This window comes from Neodiprion lecontei, chromosome 5 (genome assembly GCF_021901455.1).
Source record: "Neodiprion lecontei isolate iyNeoLeco1 chromosome 5, iyNeoLeco1.1, whole genome shotgun sequence".
NCBI classification, from domain to species: Eukaryota; Metazoa; Arthropoda; class Insecta; order Hymenoptera; family Diprionidae; genus Neodiprion; species Neodiprion lecontei.
The window spans coordinates 36246431-36268586 of record NC_060264.1 but is presented as its reverse complement, the minus strand read 5'-3'; the positions used below and the strand labels follow the sequence as shown (position 1 = coordinate 36268586).

At 40.9% G+C, this 22156-nt stretch overlaps 3 protein-coding genes across 7 annotated transcripts; 2 read left to right on the top strand and 1 right to left on the bottom strand.

The window, feature by feature from the left end:
• The first annotated feature begins 1650 nt into the window (after nucleotides 1-1650).
• LOC107217267 (contactin) lies at nucleotides 1651-8124 on the top strand. Its single transcript, XM_015654717.2, has 8 exons — nucleotides 1651-1772; nucleotides 2155-3016; nucleotides 3096-3474; nucleotides 3559-3661; nucleotides 3739-4211; nucleotides 4293-4571; nucleotides 4655-5104; nucleotides 5454-8124. Exons 2-8 carry the CDS (start codon nucleotides 2210-2212, stop codon nucleotides 6638-6640), a joined length of 3678 nt encoding a protein of 1225 aa, XP_015510203.1. The 5' UTR covers nucleotides 1651-1772; nucleotides 2155-2209; the 3' UTR covers nucleotides 6641-8124.
• Nucleotides 8125-9675: 1551 nt separating this feature from the next.
• On the bottom strand, nucleotides 9676-16660 carry LOC107217304 (sodium- and chloride-dependent GABA transporter 1). Of its 5 annotated transcripts, none has more exons than XM_046739691.1 (10): nucleotides 16307-16660; nucleotides 15299-15351; nucleotides 14723-15071; nucleotides 14348-14648; nucleotides 14035-14215; nucleotides 13678-13945; nucleotides 13214-13588; nucleotides 12808-13110; nucleotides 12528-12695; nucleotides 9676-11167 (listed from the first exon to the last, which is right to left on the bottom strand). In XM_046739691.1, exons 3-10 carry the CDS (start codon nucleotides 14879-14881, stop codon nucleotides 11078-11080), a joined length of 1845 nt encoding a protein of 614 aa, XP_046595647.1. In that variant the 5' UTR covers nucleotides 14882-15071; nucleotides 15299-15351; nucleotides 16307-16660; the 3' UTR covers nucleotides 9676-11077. The 5 variants fall into 5 exon arrangements, with proteins under 5 accessions (XP_046595647.1, XP_046595646.1, XP_046595645.1 ...); XM_046739690.1 differs by having other exon boundaries at nucleotides 16313-16660; XM_046739689.1 differs by lacking the exon at nucleotides 15299-15351.
• A 2597-nt stretch (nucleotides 16661-19257) lies between these two features.
• On the top strand, nucleotides 19258-22156 carry LOC107217311 (uncharacterized protein KIAA2013 homolog). The gene is made up of 7 exons (XM_015654801.2): nucleotides 19258-19759; nucleotides 19843-20305; nucleotides 20462-20711; nucleotides 20820-21058; nucleotides 21136-21363; nucleotides 21511-21785; nucleotides 21874-22156. Exons 1-7 carry the CDS (start codon nucleotides 19579-19581, stop codon nucleotides 22059-22061), a joined length of 1824 nt encoding a protein of 607 aa, XP_015510287.1. The 5' UTR covers nucleotides 19258-19578; the 3' UTR covers nucleotides 22062-22156.

Genomic DNA, 22156 nt, shown 5'->3' with positions numbered 1-22156 from the left:
GGCGACTGAGATTATTAGTTAATGAATACTGTTTACATAATTAATAAGTTTAATAAACAAATAGCAGAGGAGGGTGCATCTGTGCAGAAACTGTGTTAAAAATACGCTGGCTATATTATTATACATATGATAATTAAAACGGAAAACAATGACATAAGAGAGAAGGAGCGAAGAAGGGAAATACACCGTGATGTGTCATATTGCGTGTGATGATATAATATATTATAAATATGAATTTTATTATTGAATAGACTTACTGATGGAAATTAAATATTGCAAGTTAATTTTATAGTTACGTTATTACATGATATATAATATTACTACTATTATTGTGTTATTATTTCCATCACGAGTGATCTATCACCGTACCGTATATAATAAAATATTTACTGCAACCATCCAAGGCCTATGTATCTACATGCATTGTTTAATACCATGAAGACGTTGAAACGAATAGCAAGAGAATATAAATTAATTATTTGTATCCTCGACTGATTCTGTACATTATGCAGTTACTATCCATAGAGTTATGCATGTATGTATGTACGTATGTGATCAATTTTTTTTGTCCGACGATATCTGGAGCATGACTTATCAGATGTCAATGATTTTGGTCTCGATCGACGCGACTTTTCCAAACTTAGAACCAATTAAATTTTGGCTCTGACCGGTTTAGTACTTTTTGAGTTATTTATGTAAGAACATTCGAAAAAATAAAACAAAAATAACGACATCTTTGGAATGATCGGATTCGAATAAAAATTGGTACCGCGAGGTTTTTTAGATCGCTGATCATGGATCTCAAATCAGATTTGCCAAATTTAAATTTATCGTATTCAATATGCTTGAAAAAAAATTAAAACATCTGGATTTTGATAAAAATTTGTACAGAAGATAAGTTAGGTCGCTGATCACGAATCTGAGGTCAGATTTGCGAAGTTCAAACTAGCGAATCCAATATGGTGGGAAAAGCAATATGGAAATACTCCGATTTTCGCAGAAATCAGTATGCGGAGGTCTTGTGGGTCATCGATGACGAACCAAGGTCCGACTGCCAAAATTTGTAACGATGGATCCATTATAGTGGTTTAAAATAAAAAAAAAATCATCATATTTTCATGTGATATAGTACTCGAAGCTCTCTGCTTGAAGGTTCTTGTCTCGGTAATCAGGAATTTGAATATGTAGTTTGAAATTTGAAATGGATATTAATATTTTGTTTTTTCTGTGAACTTGGAATCTGCAGCGACGAACACGGGAAGTTCGAGGGCTGGCTTACGGTCAGCCTAAAGCTGCTTGTGATATCTAGTTTTTTCACAGAGTTAGAGGCTCCAAATGAAGTTTGTCAATTAGTTATTTATGGTGCAGTAATACTTATCGTATGTTAATATTCGCAAATTGTTCAGTTTCGATCACTACAGTGGCAGTTTGCGATGGTAAGTGTATGCTCTGCATTATCTACTGCTTTCGTCATGCCAAGTACGGCAGAGTCGGCAGAGTATTACTGGGTTACCGACGCGCACTTACCGTCCGGGTACTTTGAAAATTGGTTTCAAATACATGTTTCGTGTCAGAAACCGCTACTCACTAATCTTTAATGAGCATTCCACAAGGGGGCAGCACCATCTAACATTTTTTTCAAGGCGTGTCGTGTTAACCGTTGACTAATGTGACGAGTGCCAAGAAGTGGTCGCGTGTGACTGTCGCGCGATAATCGTGTCGATGTCTCGTGTCCCGGATATTGTGATAAGATAACATTGATAAGAACCAAGGTAAGCGGAACAGCGATATGATAATCTTTCCTGATTTCATTGACGAGTCGTATCACTGCGTTTAGCTTGAACCCCGGAGCAACGCAACGCCTCACTCACTATTGTTTACGGTGCGCCCGTCGTGCACCGTGCCACTCCCTAGGTATTAAATTTTATCACGAGAAACCACGGAAAATAAATTTTTCACACGATCAAACAATCCGATTCTCGGAAGAGCGTGCATTGATTATTTTACTTGTTATTTCAACATTTTGATTTCTGATGTAATTACTTGTAATTTTATCTTATTTGACGGTTCTTCATATGGTAATTATCCTCGATTAGCTTACAAACCGTAAACTGTGACCCGTACAGTTGCGTAATGCTATTTTTTTCTGATTAGAATATCATAATAAAAGTAGCTGCGAACTTTGGCCGTACACCAATCCTGTTCTGCCATGGTTGGCCTTTGGTTGCAAGTCGCTTTGGTCACTACTTGGGTCATCCTTGTCGCTGCACAAGATCTAGGCGACGGAGAGTTGATATATCGATGTCCCCAGTACTGGATCAGGCACCAAGAGTCATGCTATAGATTCATAAAGAGTCCCTTGAGGGCTCGGGCAGAAGCTCGCAAGAACTGTCAGGCCTATCAGAGTGACCTGGTTAGCGTTGATTCTCTTGAGGAGCATGGGTTCCTCATGTATCAGTTGCAATGGCAGGATCCGCAGCATCGACGCTGGTACACAGGAATCAGGCAGCAGGGTGGCTACTGGTCTAACGAACCAGATGGAAGCCAGCTCGTGAACATGGATAATGCGTTCCTGCCCGAGCCCCTGGATAATGTGCAAGGGAAGGACTACTTGGTTTATACATTCAGTAATAACCTGAAAAGATGGGGATTCGAGAAGGTTACCGGGAATGAGGAGCTTTTGTACATATGCGAAGCTTCTGTTGTCAGCATGCACAATTTAGTCCAGGACGACCGTACCTACCAGTACGGCATTGAGATTAACAATCCCCTGAGAGTGCCACGCGGTCCTTACTTCATTAAGCAACCGGTCGACACCGTATTTGACTTGTCCAAAAGGAAGTTAACCAACGACGTCACTCTAAGCTGCTTGGCTGGTGGATTCCCAACACCTACTTACGAGTGGTTTAAAGAGATCTATGAGAATGATAGATTGGTTGCTAATAGGATCAACCCTTTGGAAAACAGTCGATACACTGTCAGCGGAGGAACTCTTATTATTTACGAACCTGAGCAGGTAATTATCCCTAAGGTACATCGGGCGATTAAGTAGGGAATACCCATCGTTGTCCATTCTCTCTTTAACCATGTTTCAGAAAGGAGATCCTGGATCCTATCATTGCAAGGCGAGCAATGAATTTGGCACAATTGTGTCAGAAAGTGTAGTGCTTTCTTTTGGATACATATTAGTGTTCAATCTGCAACGTTCCCAAGAGAAGGGTGATCAAAATTGGGGAAAAGCAATCTATTGCGATCCTCCTCAACATTTTCCTGGTGTCAAATATTATTGGACTCGTGATTACTTCCCCAACTTTGTTGAGGAGGATAAGCGTGTATTTGTTTCCAACGACGGTGCCCTTTACTTTTCTGCCTTGGAATCGATAGATCAAGGAAATTATTCATGTAATGTACAAAGTGTTGCATCAGATACTGGGAGAAATGGCCCTTTTTTCCCGCTCCGAGTCAATCCTCACTGTAAGTCTTGTCTCTTAATAATTCTACCACCTATGGTTTCACTAAGATGTTGATTCTCCTCTAACATGGTAACATTGATTTCAGCTACATTTCAGCAGCTTACTTTCACCAACAACTTTCCCAAAGTCTTTCCTGAAGTTCCCGTAGCCGGGGAAGAAGTTCAGCTTGAATGCATCGCCTTTGGATAGTATGCATTGTTTGTCGAAAAATTTGCACCCCTGATATTTGTCACACATTTCTGGTAACACTTGATCATTTTTTCAGTCCAGTTCCATCTTACAATTGGACACGCAGAGGTGCTGATCTACCACGTGGTGCAGTTTATTCCAACTATAACCGTGTCCTAATCATTCCACGAGTCCAAGTAGAAGACCAAGGAGAGTATGTTTGCAGAGCATCAAACAACAGAGCCTCAATAGAAAATTCAGTTTTTTTAACCATACAAGCTGCTCCAAACTTTACAATTCCGCTGGTAGACAAACACATGGATAACAGGGGTGATTTAACGTGGACCTGCGAAGCATTTGGCATTCCTGATGTTGATTACAAGTGGTTTAGGAATGGTGAAATACTAGATATGTATACACTGCCACTTGAGGATAGAGATCGATACACCATACAAGACAATGTACTTTCAATAAGAAATCTCAATCCTGAGAGAGACCAGGCGATGTATCAATGTCGAGCAAGAAATCAGCTTCGAACAAAGTATTCTTCAGGTCAATTACGAGTCTTGTGTGAGTTGCTTCTTCTGAATTTTGAATACTCAAATACCATATATTGACACAAGAATTGTTCGATCTTTCGTATACTTGCAGCACTGAAGCCATCTTTCAAAAAGAGGCCCATGGAGTCAGAAACATACGCGGCAGACGGTGGGAATGTTACGATAGTGTGCAACCCTGAAGCTGCGCCACGACCAAAGTTTGTATGGAAAAAAGATGGGAATGTTATTGGTTCTGGGGGAAGGAGGCGTATGCTTGAAAATGGAAACCTGATAATAAGTCCAGTTTCACGCGATGACGAGGGTATGTACACCTGCATAGCCTCGAATGAGTATGGAACAGACGAAACCCGGGGAAGAGTTATTGTACTTCGTAAGTAGCCGATGTATTTTTCGATAAAGCTTCAAGTCAAAACTCTGCGACTTAGGAAGTAACGTGTTATGTGGAAATTGTAGGTGGCCCGAGATTTATTGAGAGTCTGTATCGCCGTACAATTACTGCAGTGATGCGGAACTTGACATTATACTGTCGCGCCGAGACTGAGGAAATCTTAGATGTTGCTTACATATGGACACACAACGGGCTACGAATAAGAGACAAAGATCTGATAAATAATCCACGGCTACAGATCGATGCTGGGCTTCTTAATTTAGTAAACGTGACTTTTGCCGATGCCGGCGACTATGAATGTATAATCAAAAGTGCAGTTGGTAGGATATCGAGTAGGGCAAGCGTTATTGTTGAAGGCCCACCAGGTCCGCCAGGAGGTGTACAGGTCATAAGTGTCGTCAAAACTTCGGTGACCCTTCAGTGGACTGACGGAGCATTTAATGGCAGACCTATCACTATGTATAGTGTTGGCACAAGAACGAATTGGAATGAAACATGGTTTCTACTATCTGAAAGTAAGTTTCCAGTTCGTTAATTGTACTACACTATCGTGGGTTAAATGTCTGATGAAATATGCATTCAGGCGATGTCACACTTGTTTACAGAAACGGTTTTTTGACACTTCATGGTATAAAAATCTTTTTAATTACTAATTGCCATCACATCAAATTTCGCTTAGGTCAAAACTGAATCATTACAAGTGAGCAATAGTAGTCTGATTCCAGCAATACTTACCAATCTTTACAATATACTATCGGTTCCAGAGACTCAATTCTGGTAGCGCTGTAATTTACTTTGACCTTTCACAATATTGAGTATTATTGCATTGCAATTTTCACTATCTTTATCAATTTTATTTTACAGACATAACGGCTATCGAAATCGATAGGTACAACGGGCGTAAAGAAGCATATCTTGAAAATGTTCTCAACCCGCACACAACCTATGAATTTCGCGTTTCAGCGATAAATGACCTAGGTATTGGCGATCCGTCAAGTCCGTCACCTCAGTACAGCACACCGTCCGCCAAGCCGGGAATGGCGCCGATTAACATAGGTGGCGGTGGCGGTAAAATCGGGGATCTGACAATAACCTGGACACCATTGAAATCTTCGGAGCAAAACGGACCCGGGATATATTACAAGATTTATTGGCGTCGAAAGTCCGAGGAAATAGAATTCCAGTCTCTTGCGCTCAAGGAATACGGGAACACGAATATGGCGGTTGTGCACATTCCTTCTGAATATTACTACACACAGTATGAGGTGCAAGTTCAAGCTGCCAACGATGTTGGTTTTGGACCGCTTTCCGAAATCGTGACAATATTCAGTGCTGAAAAGATGCCGCTGGTCGCTCCGCAACAGGTTTACGCGAGAAGTTACAACAGCACAAGTCTGAACGTCACCTGGTTGCCAATCGAAGAAACGCGAGAACGAGTCCATGGTAAATTGATAGGTCACAGACTGAAGTACTGGAAAAAAGACAATGCGGAGGAGGATGCTGTGTATTATTTGTCGCGTTCGAAGCGTCCTTGGGCCCTTGTTGTTGGCTTGCAGCCTGACACCTATTATTTCGTCAAAGTAATGGTGTATAACTCCGCTGGTGAAGGGCCAGAGAGCGAACGTTACCTAGAAAGAACTTACCGCAAAGCGCCGCAAAATCCTCCCTCATCTGTCAACGTTTATGGCATCAATCCATCCACTGTTAAAGTAGTTTGGCGTTACGTTCAGCCAAGTTTGGCGGAAGAACCGTTAATCGGATACAAAATCCGTGTGTGGGAAGTCGACCAAGATATGAGCACGGCCAATGATACAATAGTTCCAGTTGGTTCGGCACTCGAGGGATATATAACAAATCTTAGTCCTGGGAAAGCTTACCACATGAGAGTGTTGGCGTTCAGCAATGGAGGAGATGGACGGATGTCCAGTCCTGAGCATACTTTTCAAATGGGAGACCCAGATACGTTTAGGAGCTCGGCAAGCAAAAAGATTCTTAATACTGGTCTTGGTGTGGCATTGTTGCTCTTATTAAGATTAATCAATTACATATAGTAACTTTTTTTCTAAGATCGCTCGAAACAGACTTGAACTTTGAGGCGTTACCAATTTTTTACTTTCATAAAATATAATTGATAATTTAGAGGTTTCTCTGTAACCGTCCATAGACATCGTTAATTGGCTATCAAATGTTGACGGTAGCTATTGAATGTAGACAATATCAAAATGAAAAAGGTGAACAAATGTTGAGAACGTCATTGAAGTCAGAAGCTTTAAATTATTATTAGGTATCATACGTGCATCTAAACAATAATTGTCACTTTTCAATCTGTTACAAAAGTGTGACGAGGTGATTCTCTATTGATGCTTCGACTACAACTTACAGATCTGACTCTTGATTGTTGAAAAGTATACCGTAGAGATATCTTGAATCGAGCCTTCCAAGACATCCCAAGATTGGTCTAATTTTCACGATACGTTTTACGAGTATATCGAGAAGGTCTCGTGTTAACATCCGAAGAGACTTGATGCCTTGCATTAACGTGCATGAACCGGTGTCAGTAGTCTCCGCTCGAGTGTGAGGGGTCCGTTTCACGGCCTCTTCTTGGTACACATTCACATATATAATACCCATGTACAATAAATACGTATATATATATATATATATATATAAGCAGTGTTGAACGCTTACAACATAGTTTTCTCCAACACAATTATCTTGTATGCATTATCAATCTCATACATTTTGTAGAGATCGTGTAAGAACAGTTAGCTGTGGTCCTCCCGAAAGTTACAATTATCTCTTTTTTCAGTAAATTATACAGATATCATCATGTGTCCATTATAATTGTAGGTAATATATAGATTTTCATTTAAATTCTTATTCGTGACTTTCAGCACATTTCTCAAGTTTTATTGGGAGTTGTTCCAACACTGCTTACAAGTATATGTAGCAGCGATCACTGGCCTACCGATATTTGGCAGTGATTCGCTACTGCGAATCTCGATTAATTATAAGGATTTCAAAATATTTCAAGATATTTTAATAGTTTCATTTTGATATTATATTATGACAGCTAAATTATTTTGAGAAAGAAACAGTGATTTGTTGCTAACATCTCTCTATTTTCCAATCGATTATCTTGTAAATATATATTCAAACGACTGTACTTGGCCGCTGCTAAGCCCCTCTCCCTCCCTCTCCCTCCATCGCCCCACCCGCCCCTCCGCCCTTTACTTGTAGTTATTATTTTCATCAACAATTCAGTTTATGCTGAGCGGTAACAATTTCCGTCCATACGAGTTTATACAACTATAAATATACGTACCTAATTATACATATTGAAATATAGAATGCGACAAGATATTTTTAACTAACTTAATACATATTAATTATCTAATTATTTTGGGTTTACCCTTGAATTGAAATTTATTTAAAGTAAATTACTACAATTTATTAGCATGTAGAATTTAGTTTGTAACATTTTTGTACTGCTGGGAAAATTGATCCAGGCAAATAAATTTTTAATATCACGGCATTGTCTTCTTATATCGAATAATTTCTAGTTCGAAGAACCTTACGATGTTGAAACCTATCGCATCTTATGAAACATTTACGATTTTAAAACTTGTTCAAAATTAGTCTCCGCGCATAATAATGGAACCAGAGAATATGATGTAATATGTTTAAATCGAACTTTAGAGAGACAGACAGAGCAACATACCATTTGATTTGTCGTTATCATGTCACTAATTTCCTTAGTAAAAATTTTGGATAAATGAATCGGTCCGGTCTTTATAGGGACCTATTCGGACCCTATTCATTTCGTCCAATCTGCATCTGGACTTGTTCGTAACTTATTATGCATATAAGGGCTCTAATAGATCCCTGCATAGATCGGAAATAAATACCGTACAGAATATCTGATAGATGTGTCCGTGCTTAGCGAGATTTTCCGGTTTCGGAATTAATTCTAGCGTTTTACAAACACCCCACCAAGATTGAATTTTCACGGGCATGAATTTGACGCGGCGCGGCGGCGGCAAAAAGATGTTCATGAAAATGGGTACCGACGCAACAGCAAAATACCGCGAGTCTGAACTACGTGGTTCAGTCAGTAGTTCTCAGTTGCGTTTTTATCCAAAGAATTGAAAAATCTAGGATCGTTAATTGAAAGTGTGAACAAACGGAGAAACTGAAGAAGTAAGAATGGAATCGAATAAAACGATGGCAGTTTGTCGAGGTAAAAAGATAATCTGATTCATTCTCATTATTCCAGAGTCGAATTCCAACTTCTTCAAAAAGCGAAACCAACTTCAAACAGAAGAAAAATTAGTCCGTTCAGAATCTAATTTGTAGAGTCGTTTGCTACCGGTTTGGGGAACTGGCAGTGAGAATGACGATCAAATTATCTTTGTTTGTCGAACCGTTACTACGTGATGATGACGTTTATGTTTTCCAAAATGAATCGGGAGAAACAAACTCGTAGAATCGCCACTAGTAGAAACGGGATTGTCGAACCGCTATTATACTAATTGTAAAAGCGGACCTTTCGAAGTGAATTTGTAGAACTGTTCACTTGTAGGACTGATCCGTGTAGAACCGGTCCGCTCCCGGAAACGATCATGTATTTGCTATGTATGTAGATATATAGATGTGTGCCGTTCGGTAATCCCTCACGGACAAAAACCTCCAACTTGGGTGTCAATTCGTACCTTCAACTTTTTTCTTCATGGGAATTTAACGTTATTTGTAAATTGGGGATACGAATTTTTTAAATCGAAGGTTTTTTCCGTGAGGAATGGCATCCCAGAATCGTAGATAATCATGTCAATGGCATGGGTTGTGAGATTAAGTATCATACACGATTTATTGATGCATGAAACACCAATGGGATAATACATTCCGGTGTTGTAAACTTATATACTTATGATTATCCATTTTCATTAGTTTCTTTCCATCCCATGTCTAATACAACGTTTGTCATTTCTCACGATATCCACTACCACTTACGTCCAACCAAATGATGTTCAAATCGGTCTTTCTCTTAGGTCAATTTCAATTATGCTAATACAAGAACAACGACAACAATAATGTAACTGATATATTTTCCTTTAAAAAAACAATGGAAATGTGTGGCAATTTCAAATTCTACTTCAACGTAATCCTGAAGTGACAACTGATAATATATATATATTACATCGAAATAACTTATACGTAAGAATAAATCTATGCTGTTATAACACAGTCTCCTCTATGCTCTGTACCACGAGAGAACGACTTCGAGCTACGGGTAAGCTGTGAAAAATCGGGGTTACCTGACATGCTACGCCCTGCTTGGCATTAATAAGGGAGCATTCCGTGGGTGGAGATCTGATCAATGCGAACACGGAGCCTAGATATAATCAATACGATCGACACGGGCGTTTTGCCTTTATTTGCGGTCAGGAAATAGGAGAAAGATCATTCTCTCACAATGTCCACCATGGTAGCGCTGGTGACGTAATGTTAGGCTCATGGCTTCCGTTTGTTATTGTTTGTATCGCGTGATCACGATATTTCCCGTCTTAAATTTAAAAATCCTGACATTAGCAATGCCAGCGCCTCTAGTGTAGAAAGATCTTGCTGCAAATTTTCGGCCGTTTTTTATACATCACGATCGTTCTCCTTATACCTAGGCTCCGTGAATGCGAGGGAAATACTCGTCCATCACGATGTTGTTTTCTCGTGGGGTAGAGTACCTAGCGGTATCGAGCAATAACAATTTCTCAATGTTTCACTTATCTTGTCTACTTATAATTTCTACGACCTTGACAGTTAACTTAATGCTATTAATTATTGATTAACTGTGTATAGTCTAATTCTGAGCCCGATTATCTCGATTGTACGCTATCGTTTTTGGACTTTTATACCTTGACTAATTAATTAGGGGAAGAGGTCTGTGTATATATATATATATATATATATATATACACATACACACATACACATATATATATATATCGTACAAATTTGAGTTTTTATCCAATGATATATATATATATAGACATATACATATACATATATACTATTGGATATTATATATATTAATATAGGTGAACAGTTAATTACCGAACACTTTCACATCTAAGATATAGTATACTAGGCTACTGATGGTTATAGTAAGTATTTGCAAGCGGGCTGTTACCAAGTCATAGACGAGGGATGATACATTTATACGGATTGAAAACTTTCAACGTACTCTCAGACAGCTTCGCTAATTGGCACGTATTAACGGCCTCGAAACTGGCGAGAAGCTGGACGAATGTTGATTTGAAGTTAGATGTGGGTGAATTGATTGAGTGCGTAGCTGAATCCAAACGAAAATCTGCGTACCGTCAATGATTTGACGTGCATCCTGCGTCTAGATTCGATGCGTGCGGCAAACGAGGTAAGGCGTGCGATTTACCTCCATCAGTTTTGTCACGAAGGGTATGTAAATTGTTACATCGTTACAATGTGCTCAGCTCCACCCCTGGCTGGCCCATTTTGACGCGCAAGCTCCCAACATCGTCTTCTATTCGAACGAGAAGCTTGAATTTCTGAAAGATACAATAAAGAACGTAGAATTGTCAGTAACGCTGACTGATTCATATCATAAAATTGAAACATTCATGGAAATCTGACAGTACAATCTAGTGAAATACAATATAATACACAAATTACAATGAGCGAGCACAAGAGTTGCACGATGTCCATTTTATTTTACAGAAGGCGGTAAAAGCTTATTCTGCGTTAAAGCTAATCTGAGACGTTGAAAGTTTTCAAGTTACATTCTCAAGCTAAAAAGTGGATCCCCTATTTCCCTTAAAGTGCCCATCTTTTTTTCTTTCACAAGCAGTCAATTTTCCTCTAAATCCCCCCTATTTTTGCCAGTCGGTTACTTTTTATTCATAAACTAAAATAGAATGTAGAAATCTATTTGATACTTGTCAGAATCATGTTTGTACTTCCAATTTAACATACGAAAAAAAATACATTAAATCTCAAAAATCTCTTATGTTTCAGTAAACTATAATTTTTACGGATTAATTGAGTGTCGTTATCCACGGAATACGTGCGCTCATTCTAAATTATTTTGTTCTTTTGAAATATCGAAAATTTCAATTGCCCCCCGGCACGCGTCAATATTATCGGAAAATTTTTATGTTCACAGGGGATTTAATTAATCGAAAAAATTTCAAAACGACCACAATAACGGTCACTCTAGACACTGCGTATCTAATTTTCATTCATTTGGTTTGTACTATAAAAATGATGAAACCCTAATACGCCCCTATTTCCACAAAGCTTTTCTCTATTTGCCCTAAAATTGCCTGGCTTGAACGCTGGGACGCCTGCATTCATAGTCATCTAAAAATCTGAGGAATGTCCAATTCGCCTCGTTTCAATGCGCCTCAGGCCACTTTGCATACAAACATATCGCACACGATTATTTGCCTCAGCTACTATTCTACAAAGGTGTTATTTGACACAGCGTTCTTGTACTGGGACGTCCTAGTAGACGCCGTTGCACGTAAGTATATTTTCATTGCCAATATTCCGCAGTAGGATGTCCTGATGGAAGAACGCTGTTTCAAACAACGCCCGTATTATAAAAGAAGTCTGTGTCGAATAATACTGGTACACAATAAGTCCGTGTTGAATGAATTCCGTGTAAAATAATTTCCGAGGCGAATAATGTCGTGTACAATATGTTTGTGTGGAAAGTCGACTAACAATAAGTCAAATCGGGATGAAACAAAAAGACATCGTTGCTATAAAATCCGTAATATTTCAAAAAACTGAATATCCAAAGTCAGAAGGGTGATCGTTCGAAAGCGATGCGTGAATTAGAAGTGCGGAAAACCTGAGGATAGTATAGGTAGTGTAGGACGGATAAATCGCATTCGAGTAACTTACCGTGTTGTAATCTCCAGGTGTCGTCACCCACGCGTAAATCATGTACCCGGGTATACACAGCATTGATGACAAGGCCGTTATCCAGCCGAGGACGTGAGACCACCATGGATATTCGTATTCCAGATACTTTACCGGTGTCCATTGCACGAGATTGAAGATGAATACACCCTAGTGATGAAACGAGAAAAAGTTGCGTATACACATCCAAATTGTATCTAAACAAATTCGTTACAGCGTTGACCTGTTGAAAAGTCTTTCCCAAGTTGGTTATATTACTCACGATGCAGATCATTGGCGTTGTGACAGTCCAGCATAGCTTCCACCAGGCAAGTGGGTAGTAGCCGATCATATCACGCAATCCATCGTAAAAGCGGTTTACACCAAATGCCCAGCTGATTGAGATGCACTCGAAGAATATCAGAAAAAGCAGACAAAAACCGGATACGGCATAAGAGTCGAGGATTTGGAAAACGTACATGCCACCTTGCGAGATGCATGACAAACCAACCAAATATGACAACCCGCATACAACAGCAATGAAGATTTCCTTGCGTCGCCTCAACAGCTGTGGCCACTCATCAACCTGCAATATTTTAACGGTGTAGCAGTTCATAAGCCCTAAAATTTTCGTTCCTGGACATAAAGACAATTGATTAACGTAAGTCGTGTAAACATGTTCGAATTACCATCGCCGTTATGAAACCTTCCATTGTACAAAACTGCGAGTCGAGGCCAATGAGAAGAAGCATGAAGAAGAAGAGGCAAGACCACAGTGGGGCTCCTGGCAGCTGAAGAACTGCCGAGGGATATGCTAAAAAGGCGAGTCCGGGTCCGGATGCTGCAACTTCGGCAACTGGTTTCTGCTGTTCGTGTGCCATGAATCCAACTACAGAGAAGATTACGAAACCGGCAAACATGCTCGTTGAAGAATTCACCGAGCAGACTATCAAAGCATCCTTATACACATCGTTCGTAAACTTATTGTAGCTGCCCAAGGCAACCAGGGTACCCAGGCCGAGACCGTAAGAGAAGAATATTTGTGTTACAGCGTCGATCCATACCTGCGGATAGAGATATAGTATTCGTGAAGGATTAATTGAACAATCGATAGCAGTCGTGAGTAATCAACTGCATGTTTTCTTTCATTTACTTCGGATTCCCGGAGCTTGGAAAGATTTGGGCTGATGTAGAACCGGATTCCTTCCATGGCACCGGGCAGAGTGATCCCACGAATTAGTAGAATAGTTAAAAGAACATAAGGGAACAAGGAGGTGAAGTATACAACTTTTCCAGTCCACTTTACACCCTTCCAAATGCAAAAGTAACAGAGAATCCAAACCAATAGAAGAGTTCCCGCCAATTCCCAGCGTATGCTTCCCATGTGTTCTACTCCGTCACTGATCTGAAGTGCCCGTCGCCTGAAAAGAAGAGTTTATATAATTGATCTCGGTGATTTTTCGCCTGCAATGACTTTTGTTTTGTGTTACGCAAAAAATCCTCTACTAACTCCCAAAATTCTTTCACGGGGTCGGTGAGATCTGTCGCGCTGACGTTGAACTGGTTCAGAGAGCAGACCTTGATAACACCTTTGCTGGTGTGTTGATTCCAGCAAAGAATCCCACTTCTATCGTAAGGGTTAACGCAGTTTTTCGTGTTCCAGTAATTGTTGCAGGTTCGCCATGGAACATCTAGAACAGATCATTTGCAGATCATCGTTAAATTTGCAAACCTTATTTACCTATATCTGTACCTATGTGTAATGCCCTGGGAGGCATTGAAAGGAGTTTGATGTTATATTCAAAGTAGTATAAGATGCTAACCGCTTCTCATTGACATGAAGAAGTAGAAGATGGCCCATGCCAGAATAACAATGTAGTAGACGTTCATCCAGCAGGACATTACCGCCGCAGCGTAGCCGATTCCCTTGAAGAGGGGAGCGATTTTAAAGACCCCAAGACCACCTATGGTCAACATCTGCCCAAGGGCCAGCTCCATAAAGAACATCGGGATACCAGCAAGAATCAGCGTCAAAAAGTACGGTATGAGGAAGGCACCACCCCCATTTTTGTAACACAAGTACGGAAATCTCCACACATTACCGAGTCCAATGGCAAGTCCGACCTTGAGGGGAAAAAAGATTTTACAGCCCGCTGGTGGTCTTCAGGGCGGTAGATTGGAAAAGCAAAAATGGATACCACGCTCAGGATGAAGTCCAGTTTCGTACTCCAGGTACCTCTCTCGGGGAGTGCTTTGTCTTTCGATTTTGATTGACAAGCCACGTTCAGTGATGCTCTGGCATCCTCGGCGCTCACCGAGTCTGCAGCCAACTCTGGATCTCTCAAGGCATCAGTCATTTTGACAACGCCGTTGAACGGCGTTTTCGATTTCCACGTTCTTGGTCGCTACACGTCCCCGTTTTCCGTCTTCTTGCGTTGCTTGAATTTTGCGACCGTCAGCCAGCCTCTTTGTTCTCCCAGGGCACCTGCAACGACTAGATGACCCCTACCCAGGAAGCGGCTGCCAGCGCATAACACGTCAATACCTCTGCAAAGTACAAAGGACGCGCTCTCGAAGTGTTATAATTTTTTGAGATCTTTTCAAATTAAGGCATATCGAGAAAGTCGATGATATGAAAAATGTGTTCGTATGTCGAAGGATATATATATAAAATTATCGAATTGCCACTAATCATGCGTACCTAATACTTGATCGTAAAATCGCTAACTCTATAGATATCGCGAGGTGACTTTCATACACGTTATGGAACTCACAATTTTATCACGGTGGGTGCTTTCCTCTCAAACACGGAGTACACGATTCTGAACTGAAAGGACATGTCATTTTGTAATCGGAAATCTTTAGAGAACGATTAGTGTGAAAACAATAGGTTGCGCTTTAGTGACGAATCATTTACTGCCACCGTTCCCTTAACATCCCTGCTACAGGGTGGACTTTTGAGAGAAGCAAAAGCATGGAAGAACTGAGACAGTGGAAAAAATGGACTCAAAGTTTCTGATAAAGCTAATCGAAAGTCCACAATTAAATTATTCCATCATTCATCACTGTAGTTTGTCCATCAATCAATCCTAACAGCAAATGTTACTCATCGTTGATTACCCTGCGACGGTGTCAGGATTTCATTGTAATCTGAAGACCTTGGCAACCAACACAAAATGGACTCATGTCCACAAGATGTCGAAAATATTGACCAATGTAACGAAATCGGATAACTTTTACGCCTAAGAGAACTCGAAATAATCATTTTCCAGCAGAGTGTAGTTCAAATACGTTGCCTTTGTCTTTTTCTTTGGCATCCTTCTGACGTGCTTGGAATGTGGTCTTACAAAGGTTGCATACATCGGAGAATAAAAAGAAGTCGAAGATTCAGAGGACAAAGCGAAAAAGAAAAAATGATCCATGACGAGAATATCACGACTTTGCCAAGTTGTGCGAATCCGGGGCAGTGATCGTTCCTGGGGTGCCAGCAAACCTAACACTGTGAGCGTTAATTGTACGTGTCCGGTCTGGGGGAGAACCGCGTGTAATAAATATCACGATATTTTCCCCTCTCCCGATTACAATATCGCTAAAAACTTGTTCCCACTTCCCATTCATCAGTTTCACCATCCTCAGCTCCTACCACGATAACAAAAACTAGTTATATCCGAATTGGTAACAAACTGTAACACAGAGGAAAACGAGATGTAGAATACGGTACAAAACTGACACTATTATCCAACATGATCGATCAAAGTATCGGCAATGTGATGATGTTATACCTATACCTGTGTGCCTTGAAAACTCCCAAGCTCCACTGTTACATTAAGTGGACGTCACACACTCACTTGATCTTGGTACAATAGGTATATCGCTTTGCGACTTCAATGAGATTTGATTTTTAGGTTTTATTTTCAAAATTGGGCATGACTCGACACTGTAGAAGCGGTGTGCGGTATAAATGGTAAATGGAAAAAGGCAAGAACCAAGTCGACCCTCGATGTGCTGTGGAGCGGAAAGGCCGAAGTGTGACACGCACGTTGACGTGCGCTTTTCGAAAAGCGTGTAACTAACCCCCGAAGATGCAACTTAAATCCAACAAGCTGTTCGCCAGCTCACAGAAGACTGACATCTACTTCGGGTGCCTTCAAATATTCCGATGACGTTCGTTATAGCGTGGTAACCAGCAACGAGCCCCCACTCCATCATTTTCGAACCCTTTCGTTCCTTTGCAGCGCCGCGTAATCGCATGGCTGCGATTGTAGGCTGCAGAGGGAGAGACAGGAGAAGTGGCGAAATATATGATGGCCGCGAATGATTCTGGTTGGACTCCCCTCAAGATCACATCAGTATATCATCATCAACTTGACATCACTGCGAAGCCCGATACCTCCTAATTCCCAATAGCAAGCGATATCAGCGTATCACAGAGAGCTATCATGCCATCAGCATCACTGCAGACTCCATCAACAGCCATAACCGGACGTCGTACCTACTTTTTCGTGCCTCTTATGCACTATCTGGACCAGCTATTTTTACCGGTAGACACATTTCCGCAGAGCGTGCGCGGGGAAATCTATGCCACCATCGTTGTGCCTAACTGTTACGCGGCTTCCGCCAGCGGAAGGAATTGCTTCGTATTGGTATAATGTATCGATGTGTACTGAGACCTCACCCTCCTCACCCCCCTACCCCCTTCCTTCGCCATCCTCGAATGTACATAACATGCATGTCAAGCAGATGTTGATTTGAATGTTTATATGGATAGACATTATGCAGTTTGTACGTACAGGTACCCCTTATGATACCGTCTAATTTCTCATCCCTTTACGAACATTCCATTCCAGGAAGGTTTGGGAAAAAGCTCGTTACCATGTAATAATATGGATCGCATCCTTGTGGAAGTTTGAAAAAAAAATTTCTGATTGATAGAAGAAATAATATGTTCCGATAGTTATTGAATCGGGATTTTCTCCACAGTTTTGATATGACCGAGATCCAAACGTACGCACGAGCAAATGTAAATGTAAAAATGTAGAAGAAGAAGACGGAGTAGATCTGCTGTTTAACCTATTAAGAATTGTTTCGAATTAAGAGTATAATGAGCTTGTTTATATTTTCTCATCAAATTTGCGAACATCTGTCAGAATCCGGCCACGGACGCGGCACGTAATTAGAATAGGTGAGCAAAACTAGGAAGCTGGTATTTCCGGAGGGTCCCACGTGACATCGATCTATCCCCAGCATCCGCTCTGTGGTGAGTCTCGGGCAGGGGCTGGACTAGCGGACCTGACCACACAGCGTGTACACCGATACGCGTTGAGGTACATCTATTTGTTTATGATTACACGCACAAGTCGTTACTGCTTCACCATGCACTGCGAGAGCTCTATTTTGAGCAAATTTGATTCACAATCCATTCAAGAAAAAAAAAAAAATGTCGAGTATAATAGTTTATAGAAGCTGGTAGGTACCTTATAGTTACAAACGTAAACGAACTGTTCTTGGCAATATTCGAATAAAAATAATAGACAGCAATCCATTTTACGATGCGGCTGAATTCTCCGCAAAATGTTTAAATTCCAAAAAGAACTATTTTCTCTTCCATTCGATTGGCAATCTCAATTACCAATTGATTTTCGTTCACTCGGACAGCTTCTAGTGCTTCTGTCGCGGGCGTATATTATTCCATCCAGTCTCGCTGGAGTTAGCGATGTTGAATACGTCTTTTCTTTTTAATTGTTTTTTTCATTATTCAACAATTCAAGTACAATACTATCATCTCACTAGCATAGTTCAAACTACTTTGTTATATATATAATGAATCCATGGAGGCGAATTCGATTCTGTACAACCATACGTATGTACAATGTACATACATAGGACGTGCAAATATGTACATATAGATGTATGCGTATGACTGTGCTTGGCACTCACTTTGTGAGCTGATGCGACGTTCCGCGGCGAAGGGACAGAGAGGTGGCCCAAATGACAAGAGGATGTTGCTGGAATAGGCGCGGGAACCATGCGTGAACACCGCCTTGCCCCGGTCAGCCAGCTGAGGCTTAAGTCTGACAATGAATCGGTAAGAAATTATCTTCTAGTTTTATAGAATTCGGAATATAATTACCGATATTTCCTGCGAATCTACAATTAGTAAATTAATTATATTTACCAATATCACGTCATTAATACGGTATAACAATCGAGGTGTAGGTACAATAAAACGATAGAACGAATACAAAAAGTATTAGCTATTTTTTCAATACCGCGCAGTACAACCATAAGTAAAAAAGAGCTAATGGCTTTTGGTGCTGTATGGAAACAATTAGGTCCATTCAAATAGTTGTATGCGGACTATGACGGAGCGTAGCCCTGATTAAAGACGAAGACTAATCGCACCGGCTTCAAAGGCCGTTACGGAGCGCGCAGTCCGCCTCCTTTACGTTTATGCATAATTCTAATTGTAAGTAGAATCAGGCCAGCCGTGGCTGCTATTAGTCATTCATCTGTTGAATACGACTTGCTGACTAAAGTGGGTGATGTGCAATTCCGACGATTAGAGTACAGGTATCTGTCGTCCCTCGCTATCAGACATGCATTTTTGTATTACAAGTTGCCTGTGTAGCAGGCGTTGTGTAATTCTGATTGGTCACCAGACGTACACCTGCGTATTGCGAACTGCCTGTTGAGCAGACAGGTTGTAACTGTCTCGCTCTACCCAATTGTCCCGACGTTTTTACGTCACAATCAGCAGTCGTGGAGTCTTGTAATTGTCGCGTGGTTAACCATTGCGTATTGGAACCAAGGCTTAGCTTCGAGATCTCCGAACGAACAAGTCTGCTGATAGCTAAGCCACTAATTTTTACAAAATACAAACCAACTACCGGATAATACGTAGATAGAATCTCTGTGTCTTTATTGCGTACAAATAGGGAGGTATGTTTGGTCGTCGCGGTTATGTAGGTGACAGCTCGCGTTGAAGGTTAAGAAACGCCCATCTTGGTTAATACATCTCCAGTTCCCATCGTGGTGGTTGAGTAGATTTTCTAGAATGAGGGGTGGAGGAATGTTCGATACCCACGACTTTGCCAAACGTATAAGGCGATTCATTGATGGCAATCACTCATATCGCAAGCTCCTCATATTGTTGGTCATTTGTGGAGCGCTGCTGCTCTACCTTGGACCTTCCGTTGCTCAGTGGTTGTTTGCCAGTAGCCAAAGACCGATCGAAGGTGATTCTTTGGAGTGGAAACAAATAATTGTCCAATCAGCTGTCAATGTCCGAAAATGACTCTTGGTTTTTATTATTCCATAGCATTTGAAGATCAATGCATCAACGAAAGACTCGCTAGTGCATTTTTTGATGCCGCTGAATACAATGCTATCATCTCACCTTCTTCCGACGATCATTCTTATTTGCCTTATGTTGGAAATGGAGTTTTCGGTATTCCCGTGACTCCTGAAGCTTGGCTCTATATAAAACATGGAAGAACGCTATCTCTGAGGGTTCCTTGGCAGCCGATATTAACACATCCAAATTCCGACAACACTCCTTCTCGGGAAGCCACTGTTACGCATTTAACCACCGGGATAGTTCATAGATATCAATGTTTTCGTGAAGGGTATCACGTTGAATTTCAGTATTATGCTCACAGAAGCCTCGATAGGATTTTTGTTCAAGAAATCAAGATAGCCAATCCCCTCGCAGTTTCTCAAGAAGTTCCGCTCAAGCCTCAAACATCAATGCATTGGAGGGACTCAGGCACCGAGGCAGTACAGTAGGTACTTTGCAAGTTTTTCCTCCAAGCTTACTTTATTTCGATCAGGCTGGAAAATTGTATGGCTTTCTGTAAATTTCTTCAAAGTTTCCAATGTAAGATATGCTCCTGCGGGACGCATATTTGCTTCATTAAATTTGAAATTTTATTTAACAGAGTTCAAGTTGAAGGACTCCCCAACTACGAGTACACTTCAACCTCAGGATTCGTTTCTTTGCCAGGTTCTGACAAGATTGTGGCCGTCGCTGTGGTGTATCGTTCACCGCCAAAAACATTCCATGTTACAGCGCGGAGTTTTATGAAGCTGCAATTTCTTACTAGCGTCCATTACAGTGAACCTGTATCATCAGATTCATATATCGCAAGGAAACAATTGTTGCAAGTGTCACAAAAAAAGGCATTGGAGGTATGACTTATTGTTTTAGTAACGAAATTTTTAAGAGAAAGCTACATTAGATTGTTCGTTTTCTAATTATTTTAATCTCAATGAATGAACCTTAGCGCATTGTTGCAGGGTATGAAAAGAGCTCTTGTGCAACAACAACAAGGATTGAAGGAGGAACATACGTTAGTTTGGCAGAGTTACTGGCATGCAGGCATCAGAATCAGCAATTCGAAAGCTAAAGGTGCGATAAACGGGCACAAAATCAACTCCACAATGTACTACGTATTGTCTCAAGTTCCCGCGGGTATACCAGATGTCGAAAAAGATGTCGCGAACAACGAGGGTTGCTACCGAGGTCATCACACTCTGTAGGGCCTACATCCCTCACTGGCTTACTGTTCAATCCTAATCATTAACCATTGTAATGTGAATATACGCATTTTAGAGACGCCCCACGACTCTGGCAAGACACATCAACAATTGAGGGTGTTAACGACATTGTTGGAGCATGGCTGGTTACCTTGGAAAAGCAGGGATGTCACCATCTGATGGTTGGTGGACCGGCAGCTGTTCAACAAGCGATTGTTCTCAGTTTAGGATCCTTGAGGTTCAGCAACCAGCACTTGGAGTTTAATATAGACCCACAGTACTTACATCGCGACTACTTCTTCAGGTCAATTAAGTTTGAAATATGTTATTATCTAATTAAAGCATCATCTAAAGCGGTTGGCTTGCCATCGTAGAATGCTATACGTAGTATCCTTTTGATGAATTTGCTGGTAAATAAAAAAAACCAACAACGTTCAACTTTCTCTTTCAGGCGCATAAGTTATGGCAACGTAACTCACTTAAACATCTCAGTAATGGTGGGCGAAGATAATCGCGCGGTTCTGGGTGTTGCACTTGATCGCAGCGATACTGTTTATTATGGATGCGATGCTGGCTGCTTAGACTCTCCAGTACCACTGAGTCAATCCTGGACTAACTTCCCAGTGAAGCTAACGAAACCGTTGACAGCAATATTGTACATAACGTCCGATCAACAGCACATGCAAGACTTGCGTAAAGCTCTGCACGTCCACGAGGTTGATGAGGGTAAGGAACATTGTACTATAATTGCTTTTACGCATTTCATTATTCATACCTCCTACGATGTTTTTGGTAATTCTTCGTCTCGTATCAGCACCGGCGCACGATCATCACGTGATGGCGTTGCACAAGCACGGCCATCGTTTGGGGGGTCTGCCAACTTTATTTTGGATCAGTATTTGCTTCCTGATTGTCGTGTTCCACTTATTTTTGTGCAAACTTATCATCAGCGAGTACTGCGACCATCAGGACCGTCAAAGAACACGTTACGGCAAACCCTGATAGTTCTTCGAGTCATAGTTATACTCTGTATAAAATACGTGTATATACCATATGTATTTTTTTACTACCTTCGAATAAACTGCGCTTAAGCTTCA

Excerpts from the sequence above, each read along its gene's own strand:
- LOC107217267 (XM_015654717.2), top strand. The coding sequence starts at position 2,210 with ATGGTTGGCCTTTGGTTGCAAGTCGCTTTGGTCACTACTTGGGTCATC. Across the intron at positions 3,017-3,095 it reads TTATTTACGAACCTGAGCAG|AAAGGAGATCCTGGATCCTA; the intron begins GTAATTATCCCT and ends ACCATGTTTCAG. Across the intron at positions 5,105-5,453 it reads ATGGTTTCTACTATCTGAAA|ACATAACGGCTATCGAAATC; the intron begins GTAAGTTTCCAG and ends TTTATTTTACAG.
- LOC107217304 (XM_046739691.1), bottom strand. The coding sequence starts at position 14,881 with ATGACTGATGCCTTGAGAGATCCAGAGTTGGCTGCAGACTCGGTGAGC. Across the intron at positions 14,649-14,722 it reads TGGACTTCATCCTGAGCGTG|GTCGGACTTGCCATTGGACT; the intron begins GTATCCATTTTT and ends TTTCCCCTCAAG. Across the intron at positions 12,696-12,807 it reads CAACGCCAATGATCTGCATC|GGTGTATTCATCTTCAATCT; the intron begins GTGAGTAATATA and ends TTTCATCACTAG.
- LOC107217311 (XM_015654801.2), top strand. The coding sequence starts at position 19,579 with ATGAGGGGTGGAGGAATGTTCGATACCCACGACTTTGCCAAACGTATA. Across the intron at positions 20,712-20,819 it reads CACAAAAAAAGGCATTGGAG|GGTATGAAAAGAGCTCTTGT; the intron begins GTATGACTTATT and ends GCATTGTTGCAG. Across the intron at positions 21,059-21,135 it reads TACCGAGGTCATCACACTCT|AGACGCCCCACGACTCTGGC; the intron begins GTAGGGCCTACA and ends TACGCATTTTAG.